Below are 23594 nucleotides of genomic sequence, written 5' to 3' on the forward strand. Positions count from 1 at the left end.
CATGGCCCATTGTGTTGTGTTGTCTATAGCATACACTTAGTTTTCTTTTTTTTGTTTGTAAGTGATTTATTGGGAAGTAGTTTTTTAAAATGCTACTTTCTTTTTTTAAATTTTTTTATTATTATAAAGTTCTAGGATACATGTGCACAACGTACAGGTTTGTTACATATGTATACATGTGCCATGTTGGTGTGCTTCATCCATTGACTCGTCATTTACATTAGGTATTCCTCCTAATGCTATCCCTCCTCCCTCCCCCCACCCCCCGACAGGCCTGGGTGTGTGATATTCCCCCACCCTGTGTCCAAGTGTTCTCATTGTTCAATTCCCACCTATGAGTGAGAACATTCGGTGTTTGGTTTTCTGTCCTTGCGATAGTTTGCTCAGAATGATGGTTTCCAGCTTCATCCACATCCCTACAAAGGACATGAACTCATCCTTTGTTATGGCTGCATAGTATTCCATGGTGTATATGTGCCACATTTCCTTAATCCAGTCTGTCACTGATGGACACTTGGGTTGGTTCCAAGTCTTTGCTATTGTGAATAGTGCTGCAATAAACATACATGTACATGTGTTTTTATAGCAGCTTGATTTATAATCTTTTGGGTATATACCCAGTAGTGGGATGGCTGGATCAAATGATATTTCTAGTTATAGATCCTTGAGGAATCGCCACACTGTCTTCCACAATGGTTGAACTAGTTTGCACTCCCATCAACAATGTAAGAGTATTCCTGTTTCTACACATCCTCTCCAGCACCTGTTGTTTCCTGACTTTTTAATGATCACCATTCTAACTGGTGTGAGATGGTATCTCATTGTGGTTTTGATTTGCATTTCTCTGATGGCCAGTGATGATGAGCGTTTTTGCATGTGTCTGTTGGCTGCATAAATGTCTTCTTTTGAGAAGTGTCTATTCATATCCTTCACCCACTTTTTGATGGAATTGTTTGATTTTTTTCTTATAAATTTGTTTGAGTTCTTTGTAGATTCTGGATATTAACCCTTTGTCAGATGGGTAGATTGCAAAAATTTTCTCCCATTCTGTAGGTTGCCTGTTCACTCTGATGGTAGTTTCTTTTGCTGTGCAGAAGCTCTTTAGTTTAATTAGATCCCATTTGTCAATTTTGGCTTTTGTTGCCTTTGCTTTTGGTGTTTTAGTCATGAAGTCCTTGCCCATGCCTATGTCCTGAATAGTATTGCCTAGGTTTTCTTCTAGGGTTTTTATGGTTTTAGGTCTAACATTTAAGTCTTTAATCCATCTTGAATTAATTTTTGTATAAGGTGTAAGGAAGGGATCCAGTTTCAGCTTTCTACATATGGCTAGCTAGTTTTCCCAGGACTATTTATTAAATAGGGAATCCTTTCCCCATTTCTTGTTTTTGTCAGTTTGTCAAAGATCAGATGGTTGTAGATGTGTGGTATTATTTCTGAGGGCTCTGTTGTGTTCTATTGGTCTATATCTCTGTTTTGGTACCAGTACCATGCTGTTTTGGTTACTGTAGCCTTGTAGTATAGTTTGAAGTCAGGTAGCGTGATGCCTCCAGCTTTGTTCTTTTTTTTTTTTTTTTTTTTTTTTTTTTTGAGACGGAGTCTCGCGCTGTTGCCCAGGCTGGAGTGCAGTGGCTGGATCTCAGCTCACTGCAAGCTCCGCCTCCCGGGTTCACGCCATTCTCCGGCCTCAGCCTCCCGAGTAGCTGGGACTACAGGCGCTGCCACCTCGCCCGGCTATTTTTTGTATTTCTTAGTAGAGACGGGGTTTCACCGTGTTAGCCAGGATGGTCTCGATCTCCTGACCTCGTGATCCGCCCATCTCGGCCTCCCAAAGTGCTGGGATTACAGGCTTGAGCCACCGCGCCCGGCCCAGCTTTGTTCTTTTTGCTTAGGATTGTCTTTGAAGGGGGCCAGCCCCTCCACACCTGTGGGTATTTCTCATCAGGTGGGATGAGAGACTGAGAGAAGAAAGAAGACACAGAGACAAAGTATAGAGAAAGAACAGTGGGCCCAGGGGACTGGCGCTCAGCATATGGAGGACCCGCACCACCTCTGGTCTCTGAGTTCCCTCAGTATTTATTGATCACTCACTATCTCTACTATCTTGGTGAGAGGGATGTGGCAGGATGATAGGGTAATGATGGGGAGAGGATCAGCAGGAAAACATGTGAACAAAGGACTCTGTGTCATAACTAAGTTTAAGGAAAGGTGCTATGCCTCGATGTACACGTAGGCCAGATTTATGTTTGACTTTACACAAACATCTCAGTGCAGTAAAGAGCAGTATTGTCGTCTGCATGTCTCACCTCCAGCCATAAGGCAGTTTTCTCCTATCTCAGTAAATAGAATGTACGACCAGGTTTTACACCTTGACATTCCATTCCCAGGGACGAGCAGGAGACAGATGCCTTCCTCTTGTCTCAACTGCAAAGAGGCCTTCCTCTTTCACTAATCCTCCTTAGCACAGACTCTTTACGGGTGTTGGGCTGGGGGACGGTCAAGTCTTTCCCTTCCCATGAGGCCATATCTCAGGCTGTCTCGGTGGGGAGAAACCTTGGACAATACCAAGGTTTTCTTGGGCAGAGTTCCCTGTGGCCTTCCACAGTGCATTGTGTCCCTGGGTACTCAAGACTAGAGAATGGCGATGACTTTTACCAAGCATACTGCCTGCAAACACATTTTTAACAAAGTACATCCTGCACAGACCTATATCCATTAAACCTTGAGTCAACACAGCCCATGTTTCTGCAAGCACAGGGTTGGTGCTAGGGTTACAGATTAACAGTATCTCAAGGCAGAAAAATTTTTCTTAGTACAGAACAAAATGGAGTTTCTTATGCCTTCTTCTTTCTTCATAGACACAGTAACAGTCTGATGTCTCTTTCTTTCCCCCACAGTCTTGCAATGTGGGCTCTTTTTTGGTTCCACATGAACTTTAAAGTAGTTTCTTCCAATTCTGTGAAGAGAGTCATTGGTAGCTTGATGGTGATGGCATTAAATCTATAAATTACCTTGGGCAGTATGGCCATTTTCAAGACACCAATTCTGCCTATCCATGAGCATGGAATGTTCTCCCATTTGTTTGTGTCCTCCTTTATTTCATTGAGCAGTGGTTTGTAGTTCCCCTTGATGAGGTCCTTCACATCCTTGTAAGTTGGATTCCTAGGTATTTTATTCTCTTTGAAGCAATTGTGAATGGGAGTTCACTCATGATTTGGCTCTCTGTTTGTCTGTTATTGGTGTATAGGAATGCTTGTAATTTTTGCACATTGATTTTGTATCCTGAGACTTTGCTGAAATTGCTTATGAGCTTAAGGAGATTTTGGACTGAGACGATGGAGTTTTCTCTAAATATACAATCATGTCATCTGCAAACAGGGACAATTTGACTTCCTCTTTTCCTAACTGAATACCTTTATTTCTTTCTCTTGCCTGATTGCCCTAGCCAGAACTTCCAACACTGTGTTGAATAGGAGTGGTGAGAGAGGGAATCCCTGTCTTGTGCCAGTTTTCAAACGGAATGCTTCGAGTTTTTGCCCATTCAGTATGATATTGGCTGTGGGTTTGTCATAATAGCTCTTATTATTTTGAGATACGTCCCATCAATACCTGGTTTATGAGAGTTTTTACCATGAAGGACTGTTGAATTTTGTCAAAGGCCTTTTCTGTAACTGTTGAGATAATCGTGTGGTTTTTGTCTTTGGTTCTGTTTATATAATGGATTATGTTTACTGATTTGTGTATGTAGAATGAGCGTTGCATCCCAGGGATGAAGCCAACTTGATCGTGGTGGATAAGCTTTTTGATGTGCTGCTGGATTCGGTTTGCCAATATTTTATTGAGGATTTTTGCATCGATGTTCATCAGGGATATTGGTCTGAAATTCTTTGTGTGTGTGTGTGTGTGTGTGTGTGTGTGTGTGTGTCTTCCAGGCTTTGGTATAGCATAATGTTGGCCTCATAAAATGAGTTAGGGAGGATTCTCTCTTTTTCTATTGATTGGCATAGTTTCAGAAGGAATGGTACCAGCTCCTCCTTGTACCTCTGGTAGAATACGGCTGTGAATCCGTCTGGTCCTGGACTTTTTTTGGATGGTAGGCTATTAATTATTGCCTCAATTTCAGAGCCTGTTATTGGTCTATTCAGGGATTCAACTTCTTCCTGATTTAGTCTTGGGAGGGTGTATGTGTCCAGGAATTTAGCCATTTCTTCTAGATTTTCTAGTTTATTTTCATAGAGGTGTTTATAGTATTCTGATGGTAGTTTGTATTTCTGTGGGGTTGGTGGTAATATCCCCTTCATCATTTTTTATTGTGTCTATTTGATTCTTCTCTCTTTTCTTATTTATTAGTCTTGCTAGCAGTCTATCAATTTTGTTGATCTTTTCAAAAAACCAGCTCCTGGATTCATTTATTTTTTGAAGGGTTTGTTGTGTCTCTATCTCCTTCAGTTCTGCTCTGATCTTCGTTATTTCTTGCCTTCTTCTAGGTTTTGAATGTGTTTGCTCTTCTCTAGTTCTTTTAATTGTGATGTTAGGGTGTCAATTTTAGATCTTTCCTGCTTTCTCTGTGGACATTTAGTGCTATAAATTTCCCTCTACACACTGCTTTAAATGTGTCCCAGAGATTCTGGTATGTTGTGTCTTTATTCTCATTGGTTTCAAAGAACAACTTTATTTCTGCCTTCATTCCATTATGTACCCAGTAGTCATTCAGGAGCAGGTTGTTCAGTTTCCATGTAGTTGTATGGTTTTGAGTGAGTTTCTTAATCCTGAGTTCTAATTTGATTGCACTGTGGTCTGAGAGATAGTTTGTTATAATTTCTGTTGTTTCACATTTGCTAAGGAGTGCTTTACTTCCAACTATGCGGTCAGTTTTGGAATAAGTGCGATGTGGTACTGAGAAGAATGTATATTCTGTTGATTTGGGATGGAGAGTTCTGTGGATGTCTATTAGGTCCACTTGGTACAGAGCTGAGTTCAAATCCTGGATATCCTTGTTAACTTTCTGTCTCATTGATCTGTCTAATGTTGACAGTGGAGTGTTAAAGTCTCCCATTATTATTGTGTGGGAGTCTGAGTCTCTTTGTAGGTCTCTAAGGACTTGCTTTATGAATCTGGGTGCTCCTGTATTGGGTACATACATATTTAGGATAGTCAGCTCTTGTTGAATTGATCCCTTTACCATTATGTAATGGCCTTCTTTGTCTCTTTTGATCTTTGTTGGTTTAAAGTCTGTTTTATCAGAAACTAGGATTGCAACCCCTCCTTTTTTGTTTTCCATTTGTTTCGTAGATCTTCCTCCATCCCTTTATTTTGAGCCTATGTGTGTCTCTGCACCTGAGATAGGGCTGCTGAATACAGCACACTGATAGGTCTTGACTCTTTATCCAATTTGCCAGTGTATGTCTTTTAATTGGGGCATTTAGCTCACTTACATTTAAGGTTAATATTGTTATGTGTGAACTTGATTCTGTCATTATGATGTTAGCTGATTATTTTGCTCATTAGTTGATGCAGTTTCTTCCTAGCATTGATGGTGTTTACAATTTGGCATGTTTTCGCAGTGGCTGGTAATGGTTGTTCCTTTCCATGTTTAGTGCTTCCTTCAGGAGCTCTTGTAAAGCAGGCCTGGTGGTGACAAAATCTCTCAGCATTTGCTTGTCTGTAAAGGATTTTTATTTCTCCTTCACTTATGAAGCTTAGTTTGGCTGGATATGAAATTCTGGGTTGAAAATTCTTTTCTTTCAGAATGTTAAATATCGGCCCCCACTCTCTTCTGGCTTGGAGAGCTTCTTCTGCGAGATCCACTGTTAGTCTGATGGGCTTCCCTTTGTGGGTAACCTGACCTTTCTCTCTGGCTGCCCTTAGCATTTTTTCCTTCATTTCAACCTTGGTGAATCTGACAATTATGTGTCTTGGGGTTGCTCTTCTTGAGGAGTATCTTTCCAGCATTCTCTGTATTTCCTGAATTTGAATGTTGGCATGCCTTGCTAGGTTGGGGAAGTTCTCCTGGATAATATCCTGAACAGTGTTTTCCAACTTGGTTCCATTCTCCCCATCACTTTCAGGTACACTAGTCAAACGTAGATTTGGTCTTTTCACATAGTCCCATATTTCTTGGAGGCTTTGTTCATTTCTTTTTACTCTTTTTTCTCTAAACTTCTCTTCTCACTTCATTTCATTCATTTGATCTTCAATCACTGATACCCTTTCTTCCCATTGATCAAATCGGCTACTGAAGCTTGTGCATGCATCATGTAGTTCTCATGCTGTGGTTTTCAGCTCCATCAGGTCATTTAAGGTCTTCTCTATGCTGTTTATTCTAGTTAGCCATTCGTCTAATCTTTTTTCAAGGTTTTTAGCTTCTTTGCAATGGTTTCGAACATCCTCCTTTAGCTTGGAGAAGTTTGTTATTACCGGTCTTCTGAACCCTACTTCTGTCATCAAAGTCATTGTCCGTCCAGCTTTGTTCCATTGCTGGCAAGGAGCTGCATTTGTTTGGAGGTGAAAAGGCACTCTGATTTTTAGAATTTTCAGATTTTCTGCTCTGGTTTCTCCCCATCTTCATGGTTTTATCTACCCTTAGTCTTTGATGATGGTGACCTACAGATGGGGATTTGGTGTAGATGTCCTTTTTGTTGGTGTTGATACTCTTCATTTCTGTTTGTTAGTTTTCCTTCTAACAGTCAGGACCCTCAGCTGCAGGTCTGCTGGAGTTTGCTGGAGGTCCACTCTAGACCCTACTTGCCTGGGTGTCACCAGCGGAGGCTGCAGAACAGCAAATATTGCAGAACAGCAAATATTGCAGAACAGCAAATATTGCTGCCTGATCCTTCCTCTGGAAGCTTCGTCTCAGAGGGGCACCCGGATGTATGAGGTGTCAGTCAGCCCCTGCTGGGAGGTGTCTCCCAGTTAGGCTACTCAGAGGCCAGGGACCCACTTGAGGAGGCAGTCTGTCCATTCCCAGATCTCAAACTCTGTGCTGGGAGAACCACTGCTCTCTTCAAAGCTCAGTTGGAAATGCAGAAATCATCTGTCTTCTGCATTGCTTACACTGGGAGCTGTAGACTGGAGCTGTTCCTATTCGGCCATCTTCGAGCAATCTCAGCATATACTTACTTTTCAAGCGAGTGCAGCTTTTCTGTGGTTTCAGCCATTGGCCTCAGAGTGTGGGTCTCAACAGCATTTTTGTCCTCTTTAAACTTCAGGAATGACTCTAGCCTATGTAAGCCCAGCATGGCAGCCTGAATGCACTGCACTTCATATGTGCATAGAACTGAGGACATTGGCAGCACTGGCTCAGTGCAGTGAAGTTGTACAGTGCCCAGTCCCAGCTTACTTTAGGCTTAGGCCAGGTGGCACATGGGACTCTGGACATGCTGCCTTCGACAGCTCTTCCAAAGATGATGAATGGGGCTCCATATTTTAGCCTCCAGATCAGGCCAAGCTATGTGGCTGGTCTAGGAAGGGCAGTAAATGATTCTGTCCAGTACGGAGTGTGCTTTTATAGTGTGTTCTGTCATATACAGAATGGCAGACACCAAAGTCCAAATAGTTGGGAGATTATCACTAATTTGTCTGGAAAAATTTCTTTAGGACCTGGTAGCATTAAGGTGAAAATTGTAGGCACAATTGAAAGTCAGCAGGGTTGTTATGACTGAATCACGCAAGAAAAGAAGTGAGGGAAATTCCATGGAAGGTTAGAGTCCAGTTACTAACAGTGTCTATTGTAGGAGAAAAGAAGTTAATAGTTTTTTGTCACCCATTACCAGAGTTATGGCTTACAATCTTATATCAAAACACAGATTAAGAAGAGAAAACCATTAAAAAATTATTTAACAAAGTTTTCCATGACAAGGGAGCCCTCAGAAATGAAGACTAAAGACCCAATGAAAAGCATATATATCTATGCTTCGATTCTATAGGCAAGTCATGTAGAAGTATAATTGCACAATAAGTGTATTATCTAGTGCTAATAAATGGGCACTGGGGAACCCAGAAGTGGCTCTCTGTTCAGATTCTTTTGGCCTCTGGGTAAGGAAGTACTCCTCTGGAATAAGGCCTTTATGCCCTACTTTCAGGGGAGGTAGGTCAGAGCATTCCTTTATGGCCAGCTGCCACACAGAAAGGCATAATGATTGTAGTAATACTGACCTTCTTGCTTCTGTGGTTTTCTCAATTGCCAAGGTACCATGAAACCTCCTTGTGAAGTTTTTCAGTTCAGGAACTGGGTCACTATATTATCTAGTCATTATACCAGTCTCTCAGTCCTGAGAATAGGTCAGCCCAGTTACACAGTTAACAGGACTGTCTCAAGTCAGGGATTGCAGAATGGCATCCACCAAAGTTAGGGCTAAGCAATCATTCATTTAATAAGAGATATTTCCAGCAGGGTGTGGTGGCTCATGCCTGTAATCCCAGCACTTTGGGAGGCTGAGGTGGGCAGATCACCTAGGGAGTTTGAGACCACCCTGACCAACATGGAGAAACCCCATCTCTACTAAAAATACAAAATTAGCCGGGCATGGTGGCGCATTCCTGTAATCCCAGCTACTTGGGAGACTGAAGCAGGAGAATTGCTTGAACTCAGAAGGTGGAGGTTGTGGTGAGCCAAGATTGTACCATTGCACTCCAGCCTGGGCAACAAAAGCAAGACTCTGTCTCAAAAAAAAAAAAAAAAAAGAGAGATATTTTCATTGAAACAAGAGAAAAACAAAGATTAATGATTGGAACTGACTATAAACTCAGTTTTGTGGGTCCAGAAGGCAGCCAGTCAGAAATTTTTAGATGTTGAGCTTGAAGTATCTTCAGTTTGAATGGGGGCAGGCATTGGCAATCTGACAGAATTTCCTGGTTTGCAGTTTGCATGAGGTATTCTGGTTAAATTTCTGACTAGTCCATGTATGAGTGGTGGTGATTTCTCTGCAGTCTATATTAACCCATCCAGCTTCAGCTGACAAGACTTCAGGAAAAGTATAGTTTAATTTCAGCAATTCAAAGCCAGAAGGGTAGAAGAAAAATCAGAAATATTAGTTTTAAGAGCCATAGCTAGGTTTTTTTTTTTAGACGAAGTCTTGCTCTGTCGCCCAGGCTGGAGTACAGCGTCACCATCTCCACTCACTGCAACATTCACCTCTGTGTACAAGCAATTATCCTGCCCCTGCCTCCTGAGTAGCTAGGATTACAGGCATGCACCACCACACCCAGCTAATTTTTGTATTTTTTGTAGAGATGGGTTTTCACCATGTTGTCCAGGCTGGCCTCGAACTCGTAGCCTCAAGTGATCCACCTTCCTCAGCGTGCCAAAGTGCTGGGATTACAGGCATGAGCCAATACGTCCAGCCCCCCCTTTTTTTTTCTTTCTTTCTTTCTTTCTTTTTTTTTTTTTTTTTTTTGAGACGGGGTCTTGCTTTGTAATTGAGGCTGGAGTGCAGTGGCACAAACAAGGCTTACTGCAGCCTCGACCTCTTTGGCTCAAACAATCCTTCCGTCTCCATCTTCCAAGTAGCTGCAACCACAGGCACATGCCTCCATGCCCAGCAAATTTTGAACTTTTTGTAGAGATGGTGTTTCGCCTTTTGCCCAGGCTGGTCTCGAACTCCTGGGCTTCAGCAATCCTCCCACTTCGACCTCCCAAAGTGTTGGGATTGCAGGTGCGAGCTCTGACACCCAGCCCATTGCCAGATATTACAGGAAAAAAAAATATTCAAGATCCAGTCTAGATTTCAGGTAGATGACAAAACCTCAAAAACAATGAGCTAGAGTCTAATAACAGGGGCACTATAATTTTTTTTTCTCTGAAATTTTTTTCTCTATACTTACTCCCTTTTTATCAAACATCATCAAAGTATTAGTACAAGTAATTTGTTTGCAAAATAAATTTTGTGTCTTTAAAGTTGGCCTACTGTTTACACAAATGCAGCAGGAATAGTGTTTTGCCACATAGGCTCTCTTTAAGTTGGCTTTTCTGGATATTTTAATAAGGAATCTCAAATTAGACTTTTAAAAGCCTCTCAAGGCTAGGAAACCATACCAGGATCTTGCTATCACACTTTGCCTGGAATACCTATAGATTTGGGTGAATTCTTCCCTTGTCAAGGTCCTCCAGATATCCTGATGTTCCTCAATCTACCAGGAAGTGACATTTCTTACTCACCTGTAAGGCCAGGAACCCTTTTAAGTCAGACCAGTTTCTCATGTCTGAGTATGTTGTTTCTGTTCCTAAAAACCACAAAGGAAAGAAAACAGTGATATTACATTCAACATGGTAACAACTCTGAATCTTTGTTCTAACAGTGGAAATATAATATCTCTAGGGATTAAGCCTGGTCTCCAGAATGTACCCAAGGCCGTAGGAAAATAACATTCAGATGTTTTTTAACAGCACTTCCAAGGATGAGCTGAGGGGGTTTCTCAGTATAGGGGAAACTGTCACAAGGTGTACCCTCTTTTGTTTTGAAGCAGTAAAGGAAGTTCTCATTCTTCCCCATTCTTTGTTCAAAGCATATGAGATTATAGTATTATAGTTATTGTCATGCTACCTTACGTGCATGTGAATCTCTTAAGGCTAACTCAATGCTAATGTTCTCTCTCTCTTCTAAATCCCATGAGATCATGATATATTTTTTAAAACATATATTGCTGGATTCAGTACGCTAATACATTATAATTTTTAACACCTGTGATCATGAGTGCTATTGGCTAACCAAAAAATTGGGGGATTGACAAGAGTGCAAAAAGACCCCTGTCTTTTTGTTGTAAGGATTGTTTTATTTCTCCCACAGTGGGTATATTCTTCCCCTTTCTTTCCTCCTAAGTGGATTATTCTTAGAAGCTGTCATAGATAGGGCTTCCTAGAAGATGGTTCCATGTGATCAAGCAAACTGTTGTGTTCAGGGTGGGTTCAGTTCATAGAACCCAATGTTCATAAAAGTAGTGAGGGATTCTCTTTAAGAAAAAGAATAAAAATTTTGAGTACAAAATTACAGTCCTGTTCAAAGGGATCCTAAAAGCTAAGCTTCTTTAGCTGCATGGTAAATTCACCTCTGACCCTGCATGATACCCAGTATGGGCCAATGAGGTAGTGTTGTGGGAAACTCAGGACCAGAGAGACTGATATGGAGAACAGGAGGATTGTTTATTTGAGGTACGCACCAGCTCAGTGGATTCGCATCCAAAAAGCTGAGCCTAGAACAAAGACAGAGTGGGGTTTTTATAAGCTGGCTTATAAAAGTAAAACAAAAGCAGCTAATCATATGATAGGTCACATAATCTATAGCATAGCATAATTTGTGGCCTTGCATAGCTGGTAGTCTTGTAGCTGCATTGAAAGAAAAACAAGAACTGGCTAAATACAGACATTTGTAAAATATAATCATGCTTAAGAAGCCTGGACAAGGAGTAACAGTAAAAGAATTTGTCTTTCTCTTTTTTTTTTTTCCTTCAACCTTGCTCTGAAGCGGGGGCAGGTGTCTGGAGTCCAATCCTTTGACCTTGGCTTTCCAGACAGGGGTATCTTATAACTGTCCTTGTAGTGAGCTTGCTAGGCAGGGTAAAACTTGTTCTTTTCTTTTTAACCCTTGCCCTGCCTGTTACTTTTCTTGGAGTAAATGAATGCATATTTATTTTTAAATTTTCTGCTTCAGTTGCACAGCATTGAATTGTCTCTTGCTCCTTCCTATTCCAATTACCCTGTCTTTTAACTCTCACTTTCTTAAAAAAAACACTTTTGAATTAAAAAGTGTCACAAAGTTTTCACTTTAGCTAATGCTTCCTGTGGAAGCCAGGCCAATAAAATATGCCTCTCTATTTACCTTACATGCTTTGACTTTTTTCTTCTGCGGACTGAATCCTAAATAATTCAATCTGTATTGAAAAGATTATGAGGATGCCTACAATGATTCAGGTCACTATTGACTGTTGAATGGGCCCAAGTGAGACATGATGCCAGTATTTAATAAATCTGCCTGAGCGGGGCAGAAAAATAAAAATGCCCTTTTAAATATCAAGCAAGTATGAATATTTATATGCCCATTTTGTATATCACTCTTGTCAATCCCCCAATTTTTTGGTTAGCCAATAGTGCTCATGATCACATGTGTTAAAAATTATAATGCATTAGCGTCCTGAATCCAGCAATATATGTTTTTAAAAATACGTCATGATCTAGTGGGATTTATCCCATGAACTCAATATTGGTTTAGCACTTGAAAATCAGTTAATATTATTCAACATATTAACATTAAAAAGGAAGTAAACCATGTGATAGTATCAGTAAATGCAGAAAATCTTTTAAAAATTTAACCCCTTGTCATTATTAAAATGTATCTTAACAAATTAGAAAAAGTGGATTCCCTTATTTAAAAATATATATGAGACATACAGTTAATATTCCACCTTGAAAAAAATAAAAATGTTTAACCTCAAAATATATTTATTTGACATATTTTCAGATGACTGTCAGAGAACCAGCGAAAGAAGTAGGCCTGCAATGCGGTGGTTTGTGAGAAAAATTTGCATCTGTAGAAAATCTGCATTGATTCATATAGGCCTTCTCTTGTCTAGATATAGGAAGGATTAACAGAGTCTGAAACCTTAAAAGTTTTCTCTCTCCTATAACCTGTTTTGGCATGATGCACTTTTTTCTGTAACCTCAAGATGGTATATAAGCTCCTGCACCTCACTGAGGGGCTGGGTAATCATATATTTTGTAGTTTTCTCCTATTAATCTGCCTCTGAGTCGATTTTAGAGCAAATGTTCAGAGTGCTAAGAGAAAGATTTCCCTTGGCCCCTGAAAATTTGGTGCTGTGAGCAGGAACAGAAAATTTGGCTCCTTTGGAAGCCCATAGTTGAGGGAAACCAGGAGCTGATCGGCCAGCATAAGCATAAAGAATTTTTACCAGCCAGATTCCAGGCCCCACTCTGTGGAATCTGGTCAAGTAGAGAGTAAAAATCACTCTCTATTTTTCCTGTCCAAATCTTGACTGATGGGAGAAAAGGATTTGTGTGACTAGTGCCGGTGTATCAACTCTGTTGTACTTTCTGGTAGTTTGTGGTATGAATCATGTTGTTTCATCCCTTTCCTGCCAGAATAATCTTTTCTTTGTCTTTATCTTTCTGTGTTGTTCTGTCATGAAGAGGAGTACAGGAGTACAGTACAGATGAGATTTTTCTCTCATCTTGTTTTGTTTTTTAATTTAAAAAAATTTTTTTAAGATGGAGTCTCACTCTGTCACCCAGTCTGGAGTGCGGTGGCACCATCTGGATGCACTGCAACCTCTGTTTTCAGGGGAACCGGCCCCCAATATTTCAACATAGGTTCTTTTCTATTTTTGCTAAGTGTCAGCCGGTCTGATAAATAAAGGGAACGAGTGCAAAAGAGAGAAATTTTAAAGCTGGGTGTCCAGGGGAGACATCACATGTTGGCAGGTTCCGTGATGCCCCCTGAGCTGCAAAACCAGCAAGTTTTTATTAGTGATTTTTAAAGAGGAGGGAGTATACCAGTAGGGTGTGAGTCACAGAGATCACATGCTTCACAAGGCAATAAAATATCACAAGGCAAATGGGAGCAGAGCGGGATCACAGGACCGGGGCAAAATTAAAATTGCTAATGAAGTTTCATGTCCCACTGGGCACACATTGTCATTGATAACATCTTATCAGGAGACAGAGTTTCAGAGCAGACAACTGGTCTGACTAAAATTTACTAGGCAGGAATTTTCTCATCCTAATAGGCCTGTGAGTGCTGGGGCAGACCGGGCCTTATTTCATCCCTCATCTGCAACTGTAAAAGACAGACACTCGCAGAGCAGCCATTTTAGAGACCTATGCCTGGGAATGCATTCTCTTTCTCAGGGCTGTTCCTTGCTGAGAAAAAGAATTCGGGAATATTTCTCCTATTCGCTTTTGTAAGAAGAGAAATATAGCTCTGTTCTAATGGTTGTCTCCCTTGTTCCCTGAACATCGCTGTTATCCTGTTCCTTTTTCAAGGCGCTCAGATTTCATATTGTTTAAACACACATGCCTTAGGAACAATTTGTGCAGTTAATCATCACAGGATCCTGAGGCAACATACATCCTCAGTTTATGAAGATGATGGGATTAAGAGATTAAAGTAAAGATAGGCATAGGAAATCACAAGAGTATTGATTGGGGAAGTGATAAATTTCCATGAAATCTTCAGAATTTATGTTCAGAGATTGCAGTAAAGACAGGCATAAGAAATTATAAAATTATTAATTATAAAAGTATTAATTTGGGGAACTAATAAATGTCCATGAAATCTTCACAATTTATGTTCTTCTGCCATGGCTTCAGCCGGTCCCTCTGTTCGGGATCCCTGACTTCCCGCAACACCTAGGTTCAAGCGAGTCTCCTGCCTCAGCCTCCTGAGGAGCTGGGATTACAGGTGTGTGCCACCATGCCTGGCTGTATTTTTTGGTAGTTTTTATTTTAGTAGAGATGGGGTTTCACCATGTTGGCCATGCTGATCTCAAACTCCTGACCTCAGGTGATCTGCCTGCCTGGGTCTCCAAAGTATTGAGATTACAGGTGTGAACCAGGGTGCGTGGCTAATTTTTTTTTTTTTTTGACAGATTCTTGTGCTGTCACTCAGGCTGGAGTGCAGTGGCATGATCTGGGCTCACTGCAACCTCTGCCTCCTGGGTTTAAACAATTCTTGTGCCTCAGCCTTCCATGCAGCTGGGATTATAGGCATGTGTCACCATACCTGGGTAATTTTCATATGTGTAGTAGAGACAGACACCATGTTGGCCAGGCTGGTCTCAAAATCCTGACTTCAAGTGGGCCAAAGCCTGCCTTGGCCTCCCAAAGTGCTGGGATTATAGGCATGAACAACTAGTGCCTGGTCCTGTTTTGTTTTGTTTTTTAGAGACAGGACCTTACTATGTCACCCAGGCTAAAATACAGTGGTACAATCATAGTTCACTGTAACTTCAAATTTCTGGACTCAAGACATCCTCCTGCCTTAGCCTCCCCAGGAGCTAGATTACAGGCACATGCCACCATGCCCAGCTAATTTTTTTGTTTTTGTTTTTGAGACCAAGCCTCACTCTGTAGCCCAGACTGGAGTGCAGTGGAGTGTTCTCAACTCACCGCAACCTCCACCTTCTGAATTCAAGTGATTCTTCTGCCTTGGCCTCCCGAGTAGCTGTGATTACAGGCACCTGCCACCACACCCAGCTACTTTTTTTGTATTTTTAGTAGAGATGGTGTTTCACCATGTTGGCCAGGCTAGTCATGAACTCCCAACCTCAGGTAATCCGCCCACCTTGGCCTCCCAAATTGCTAGGATTACAGGCGTGAGTGAGCCATGGTGCCCAACCCCAGCTAATTTTTTAAAAATACTTTTGTAGAGACAGGTCTCCTTATGTGCCCAGGCTGCTCACGAACTCCTGGCCTCCCAAAGCACTAGGATTACAGGTGTAAGCCACCATGCCCAGCCTGAAATAGTCAATATGCCAGAGGTATATTGGTGTATTGGGGTGGTGTATTTTGGTGTCCTACAGTCATATTTTGAGGGAGTGTGTCCAGAACAATCAACTCAGAGTTTAGGTTGGTATCTTGGAGTGTTAGGGGGAAGGGACACAGTAAAATCACACACACACACACACACACAATATTAGAAGATGAGCTTTAAATTTACACCAAAAGTTGATTTAACACTGAATGCTAAAATTACATTTATCTATTCAACCACAGGCAGAGCTATACACACTCCAACTTCCTTAAGTGACGTTGTGCAACTACATAATGGAGAGAACTAAGAAGCAAGCCCAGAACAAAGCTTGTGCTCACCAGTTTTTGGTTGAGAATGAAACAAGGTAAAGCACAAAATACAGTTGGCACAGTGTCTATTGAAAATAATGATTTTTGTGCCACAAACCACACAATATGTGAGGAGAACTAAAAGGGGAGCCAAGGAGCTGAAAGTGTTTATGAGAAATTGCACCTTACAGATACTGGAGGAGTGAGGAAGATGATTTTCCCACTCACCCAACCATTTCGATGTATCGAACTACACTGTGAAAAAACAAATATGATCATATAAATAGGTTTTAAAAATCACAACTCAGCTTGGCACGGTTGCTCATGCCTATAATCCCAGCACTTTGGGAGGCCAAGGCAGGTGGATCACATGAGACCAGGAGTTCGAGACCAGCCTGGCTAACATGGCGAAACCCGGTCTCTTCTAAAATAACAAAAATTATCTGGGCATTGTGGCGAGTGTCTGTGGTCCCTGTACTCAGGAGGCTGAGGCACAAGAATGGCTTGAACCTGGGAGGCAGAGGTTACAGTGAGCCGAGATCATGTCACTACACTCCAGCCTGGGTGATAGAGCAAGATTCTGTCTCAAAAATAAATAAATAAACAAATAAATAGAAATAATTTAAAAAATAAAAAATAAGAACTCTAATCTCTATGCAATTTTCAAGAGGCAAACAAGCTAAAATTACACCACCAGTTGAAAATAAAGGAGTGGATACCTGAATTTAATCAATTCTAGGGTAAATATTTTTCTTATTTTAGTGTCTCTGAAATAGGTATATATTTTAAAATGGGTGGCCTCTTACCATTGGGACATAGTATAATTTGCAGCATTTTCTTCTGTTAATGGTATATGTAATAATGTCTCAGGTGACGTACTCTTATGGGGTTCCTAATACTGGCTTTATTTTTATTTTATTTTTTGAGACAACATCTCCCACTCAGGCTGAAATGCAGTTGGTGCAGTCATGGATCACCATTCACTGTAGGCAGGACCTCCCAGGCTGAAGAGATCCTCCCACTTCAGTCTCCACCTAGCTGGGAGTACAGGCACACGTGACCACATCCAGCTATTTTAAATTTTTTTTTGTAGAGGCGGGGTCTTGCTTTGTGCTTAGGGTGGTCTTGAACCTCTGGGCTAAAGCAATCCTCCTGCCTCCGCCTCCCAAAGTGCTGAGATTACAGGAGTGAGCTACTGCTCCCGGTCAGCTTTTCTGCTAAAATGCTCTGCTGGGGTGGAAATGAAAGCAAAGCAGTGGGCGGGCATTTGTTTCAAAAAGGCTCTGCCTGGGCTGTTACTTCTGGTGAACTGGTTGTACTTTTTAGGTGCCATTTTTCCTTTATTCTCCCCTCTGAAATACCAGGAGGCAATTGGAGGATCCTCAAATACCAGGGAGAAACCCGCTAGCAGAAGATGTAGTATGGTGGAGGGGAAGATCAAGGCAAACGCCTTGGGAGTGGGTGAGAATTGCTACCTCATATTGGGTCTCCTGACCTGTGAAGACCCTTATCTAGGCTCCTCTGGACATGTCCTGTGTCCAGGTTCATCTAGAAAAGAATTGGTTGCATAGCATCTTCAGGATGAGGCTGGGAGATGATGAGTTCCAGTGGGAACGCTCCTGGTAGGATCAGTAGGTCTCTTGGGGAGATTACATCCGGATGTTTAGATTTTGGGGGAAATGTGAAAGCTTATGGGAAAAGGACGATTTTCTTCCGGGCAGTGGCAGTTCCTTATTTCCTATGAGGAAGGAGTTTATAGCCACACTGACTGAAAAGTGTGAGAATTCAAGCGCTTGAAAATTCGCCTGCTTTGCATTTCCCGAAAGAGAGAAAACGTCAGGGATCCATTTCACAGATCAAGGGTATAGGAAAGTGGAGGCAGTTTGAGAGGTTCCCAGGGGTTGGAGAGGGAGCGGATATCTGCCATCAATCCCTTCTCCTGTGCTGGAGTCTTGCAGTCCATTTTTCTCTCCGGCCGTCTTCTAACTCCTATCCCAAAATATCAAGGACATCTGACAGAGTTAATCATCAGAATCAAAGAGCAATTCCTTCAGAATTCCATCCCGCAGGAGAGGTACCGGGACCGCAGGTCTGTCCGCCCCTCTTGTAGGATCCTGAGGGTTCTGGAGGGGAGGAGAGGCTGGGAGAGAGGGGTGGCCTGGAAGAGCCCAGTCACGGAGGTTGGAAGGGCTGTTTCCTGCGTAGGAAACTGTTGGCGACCAGAATGGTTTTTACTTTATTCCTGGGACCAGCTGGATCTGCTTGGTTCTCAGCACCTAAACCGACTCCTCTCCCCATGCGCAAGGCACTGGGTGGAATGCAAGAACAACGCAGACTTTCTGCCGGCCTCAGTGGCCCACGCCTGTGATCCCAGCACTTTGGGAGGCCCAGGAGGGTGAAACGCTTGAGCTCACGAGTTCGGGACAAGCTTGGGCCACATAGCGAGACCCCTGTCTACAAAAAATACAAAATGCAAAAAATGAGGGGGGGAGGTGGTGCGCACCTGTGGTGTCAGCTACTTCAGAGGCTGAGGCCAGAGAATCGCTGGATCCCAGGAAGTCAAGGCTTTACTAAGCCTTGATGGCGACACTGCACCAGCCTGGGCGACAGAAGGGGGAAAAAAAAGAAAGAAAAGAAAAAGACAACAGAGCCAGGCACGGTGGCTCGCGCCGGTAATCCCAGCACTTTGGGAGGCTTAGACGGCTGGATTAAAAAAAAAAAAAAAAAAGCAAACAAACAAAAACAGACTTCCCTAAGCCACTGGGGGACAGAGTGGGTAGAGCGGGCAGCACTTTGGTGGAACCGAGCGCTCAGTTGGCCCATCGCTGCACCGCTCCTTTCCCAGCGCCGGCGGTTTCTAACGCCAATGCCACTCCTTTGTCAGCGTCAGCGGATGCTCTCCGGCGGCAATATTCTTGGCGCCAAAAGTTGTCTTAAAACAGCACAGGCATTTGCCAGGGACAGGTGATCGCTGGGTCCCAGCGCCGCTGGTTTCACAACTTAGTATTTTTCCCCCTTACCCCGCGCCCCACCCCCCGCCCACCCGCAGCAAAATCCGTGAACGGAACCTGCGGTTTCTCCGCCGCACCTTCGCCCGTTGCGTCCTGCGAAACCAGTGGATTCGGTGGGGTTACCTGGCGTTTCTTGGCACCCGCACCGCTCTGCGCTTTGTGCTGTCCCAGGCCAGTCTCCTGGGAAAGATCGTCCGTCTGCTATTGAAAGACGGTTTTTCAGAAGTTTCCAGTAGAGCTCAACTGGCGGCTTCTCGATCGCAGAACCACTGGTTTCGCGGAGTGGCAGCGCGTGTTTCTCTGTGGCATCCCCACGGGTGTCGTCGAAATCGCACTGTGTGTTTTGTCTGGCATCACCACGATGTGGATAACGTTCTTCAGTGGCTGCGCGGTTTCCTTCACCGAGTTGCTAGTTTTGATCCGCGCTTTCTTCCAGCGAGCGGACCAGACACTTTTCTGCTGGGCTGTGCACAGTTTCTTCGGCTCCGTGAGTTGCTTTCTCCATCCAAGGCCCTAGTGCCGGCGTCACGGTCGCAGCACCTGGCGGCGTTCCTATTGGCCCTTTCGCCAGTGAAGCGGAGTCGGCGGTTTTTCTGTTACAGCACTTGTTGTACGGAGTTTCTTGGTGGCCGAACCTCTCTTTTTTTCTCAGAGTCGACGGTTTCTTGGTGACAGCACCGTTGGTTGGGCCAAAACGATGTTGTCCTTGACAACCCCGCCGGCTGCCGTCAAGCACAGGCTCCCGACACTGCCATTTCCCCGAGCCGAGGTCTCTCGTTTGCTGCTCGGTGACTCCATTTCTCTGTGGCTACAGCGCTCAGGTCGCGGATCTGAGAGATTCAAAGTCACAGCTTGCCCAGTTGCTGCGAGCCTAGAGTTCCCGGGCGGCCGCAGCGCCGGGCGTGGGGAGCCGGCAGCTCCTCAGAGTCGCTGACAGTGGCGCTGCGCGGGCGCGGTCCCATCCCAGCGCAGCCAGCAGTGCCGCACTGGCTCTGGCTCGGCCTCCAGAACCCAGTCCTCTGGCGGCGCCGCTGGCTTCTCTGTAGCAGGACCCCGGCGGTTTCGCGCGTCGTTGGCTTCTTGAGCTTAGCACGTTTCGATTTCGTGGTGCCTGAGATTCCTACTCCTTGTCCAAGTAGGGGAATAACCACAATGTGATTTCTCAGCCCAAGAAAGTCCCGACTTAGGACAAACACCGGTCTAACCCAGGCTGCGATTTCTAGGTCGCAGAAAGACACTGTTTCGCCATAGCAAGGCGAAGTTATCCTGTGACTCATTTTTCAGCAGCTCCGGGTTTCCTGTAGCCTCGGATTTCTAATTATAACAACCATGGGGTCAGCCCAGCCTCAAGTTTCTTAGTCCTGGCAAGTTCTGGTTTCCTACTAGTAAGCCCTGCTTTAGCTGCGCAAGAGATGTTTAACTCCTGTAGAAATGGGGATACCAGCGAATGCGTGTTTTTGTTTTTGTTTTGTTTTGTTTTGTTTTAGGTTTACTGATGACCAGTTTAGCAGTGTTGGGAGCTCTTATACCAAGTTTGGTTTTGCAATATCGAGTCCCGTTTTAGCTATGCTTTTGTGTTTTTTAAACTCCCGTGGAAGTCAGGAAATGCCGGCGAACGCAATTTCTGTTTTACCAAGCTCCCTTTGACAATAGCAAGTCCAGCTGAACGTGACTTTTTCCTCTTGTGGACCAAATCGGGATATACCAGCTACTACGATTTTTTAGTTGGAGCTAAACACATTTAACCGTGACTATTTTTGTTTGTTTGTCGTAGGAAATTTAGACAGGTGCAAACTGTAGGGGTATTACATCTGACAGGGATATCCTAATCGTAGGATTGCATCGTTTAGCAATATTTGTAATTTCTTTTTTGTAGGGTTGGTTCCCTGTAAGTTTTGCTTATTTTAAAATTATTTTTGTGTATTTTATTCTTAGAACGATGTTACCGATGTTTGTTTTCATTTTTTACTTGCATTTCAGACTTTTATTAAAGTTTTATTTTTAATTTTTATTTATTTATTTTTTTGAGACAGAGTCTCGCGCTGTCGCCCAGGCTGGAGTGCAATGGCGTCATTTTGGCTTACTGCAACCTCCGCCTCCTGGGTTGAAGCAATTCTCCTGCCTCAGCCTCCTGAGTAGTTGGGACTACAGGTGTGCGCCACCACGCCTGGCTAATTTTTTTGTATTTTTAGTAGAGACGGGGTTTCACCATGTTAGCCAGCCTGGTCTCGAACTCCTTACCTTAGGCAATCCGCCCTCCTTGGCCTCCCAAAGTGCTGGGATTACAGGCGTGAGCCACCGCGCCCAGCCTGTAATGTATGTTTTTCCTGCTAATTTTGAGTGTCTCAGCCTCTTGCTCCTTGACTTTTGTTCTCTCAGGGGCCGGGGAGCCCAGCTCGGTCTTAGCCTCGCTGGTGTCAGGTCCCGGGTTCTGTCTGGTGGCTCTGCTTCCTATGCGGAGCTGACAGTTTAGTATCAGCACGTTTGCCAGCAGTGCCCACTAGGCGTTTGCTCAGTTGCTGCTCCCAACGTGACGTTTCCTGCTCGCGGGGTCCTTATGTTTTCAGTGCTGTCACTTTCTCGGTCCTAGAACCGCTAGTATCTCCTAGGAACTTCCTGAACTCCGTTTTGCGGTGAAGAACAGTGATTGCACCGAGCTGCTGTATGCACTAGTAATTCCGTGGTACCGTTAGCCGGCGCTTTTTCTGTCGCAACACATTAAAACGGGTTAAAAGACCTTAAACTGATTAAACAAATTAAACGGATTAAAACACATTAAAATACTACAACACATTTTTCTGTCACAACATATTTAAACAGAGTGGGTTAATTCCTCCAAACACCGCTCCTTTCTTAGAGCACGCTGTTTCTCTCTAGCAGCACCACTTTTGGGGCCTAAACAGATGTTTGGCAATACCGGCGCTATCCGCTAGGTGCAGGCGCTTGCTAAGTTCAACGCACCAGTTTCTCGTTAGCAAGGTCGTTGGCAGGGCAGAGCCCTAGCGGACAGTTTTCCGGGGCTCATTTCCGGAAAGAGATAGTTCTTGGCCCTTGAAGGCTCTGTTATACCTGCGTTCCGCAGTGATAGTTCTCTGCAAGGTTTGCTTAGTGTTCGTTTCATTTCGGTTTCTTTTCTCGCTGTTTTTCTGTCGGAATTACGGTTTGTTTTGGTTCTATGTACTCTCTAAAATTTTTTTTGTTTTTCATATGTCTACTAATTTTCGTGCATTTGTTACTATTGAGTTTCTTAATATCTGGCTGGCCTCCGCCCATGGGCTCTGGAGAGCATAAATACCTAGAGTGATGGTAGTGCACAATGCACTCCTTGATCAGCGCAAACATTTGTTTCCTCCTGGTCTGAGACTTAAGCGATGGAGCAACATTTTCTTGGCTTTGTGAAACCTGTTTCGGATTCCGCAGAGGTGGAGCCAGAGCCCTAGCTTCCGACTATTGTGAGTTCAGAAGATTGTGGGCCGTGGTCTCTTCCTTTGTATCCAGTACTACGAGAGTACTCATTGGACAGCTGTGATTTGGGACTGCTTTCTGGTCCTTGCTGGCGGCTACCTGGAGTCTACCCGCAAAACGGACTCTTTCCTGGAGTCCAGGGCACCTTAGAACCAAGTACAGCCCAGCCCGCTGAGTTCAGTTGGCCCGGGACACAGAAGCAGCAAGAGGCACCTGTAGAAGAGGTGGAACAGGCAGAGGAACCCGAGAGACTCATGCTCCAGCAGCTTCCCTTGTGCAGTCCTCCCCACCCCTGGGGCAGACAGCAGGACTCCGAGGTCTCTGACAGCTGGCACCTTTTGGAATGCCACCATCCTCCTGTCCTGAATTGGTGGCGCCACCTCCCGAGTTTCTCAGGCTGCCTGGAGTGGATTTGTCGCCTTGGTTGTGCCGGGTTCTCTGTACTCTGGGCGTGCTGCCCACAGATCTGTGGAGCTAAGCAGCCTTAGATAGCAGCAGAAGACTTTTGGGATTCCCCTCCATAAAAAGATTCTCCGTTACCAAACGTCTCCACCTAGAAAATAAAAATGCATTAAGATGTGCCTTCATTGCTGGTTGTCAATTTTTAAAATATCTTTTGCTGATGAATCTCCCTTGTTTCAGGTCGCTTATTACTTGCAGTTTCCATATATTTTAAACATTTGTATTTATTTTATTATATATTTCATTTTTATCTGTTTCAACTTTGAGAAATCTATTTTATGATTGTAGAATTCTTAGAGTTTTGGCAAATTTAAAATTTGTTTTTTCCATTTTATTTTCAAATCTTACTCCTACTTTTTTCTAATTACTGCTTTCTAAATGTATTTTTTTATTTAATTGTATTTCACATATTTTACGTTATGTCTTTTTAATTTCAATTGTTAATTTTATTTTTGTTTTAACAGCTGTCTTTTTTTCAGTATAGCAATTCATTGTGTTTTACACTCAGGAATTTTATTGGCGGTTATAAGACTGAGGGGTTTATCAATCTTTGCTATTTCTCATGGTAAGGAAGGAGACCACCCCTCATATTGTCTTATGCCTAATTTCTGCCTCCAAAGAAAGAAGAAATAAAAACTAAAAAGGCAGAAATGAAATCCACAGGCAGACAGCTTGGACCGGCGCCTTGGGCCTGGTAAATATCGACCCCTGACCTAACTGGTTATGTTATCCATAGATTCCAGACATTGTATAGAAGGACATTGTGAAACTTCCCACTCTGTTCTGTTTCACTCTGACTACCAGTGCATTCAGCCCCTGTCACGTACCCCCTAGCTTGCTCAATCAGTCACGACCCTTTCATGTGAAGCCTT

At 43.3% G+C, this 23594-nt stretch overlaps 1 protein-coding gene across 1 annotated transcript; it reads left to right on the forward strand.

Annotated features, from left to right (window-relative positions):
- The first annotated feature begins 21031 nt into the window (after nucleotides 1-21031).
- Nucleotides 21032-22840, forward strand: LOC100998719 (annexin-2 receptor). Its single transcript, XM_009208352.4, is given in 1 exon segment — nucleotides 21032-22840. A coding segment is annotated over 1 exon segment (582 nt). The 5' UTR covers nucleotides 21032-22166; the 3' UTR covers nucleotides 22749-22840.
- Nucleotides 22841-23594: the final 754 nt, after the last annotated feature.

The sequence above is a fragment of the Papio anubis genome, chromosome 5, assembly GCF_008728515.1.
Source record: "Papio anubis isolate 15944 chromosome 5, Panubis1.0, whole genome shotgun sequence".
Lineage (NCBI taxonomy): Eukaryota > Metazoa > Chordata > Mammalia > Primates > Cercopithecidae > Papio > Papio anubis.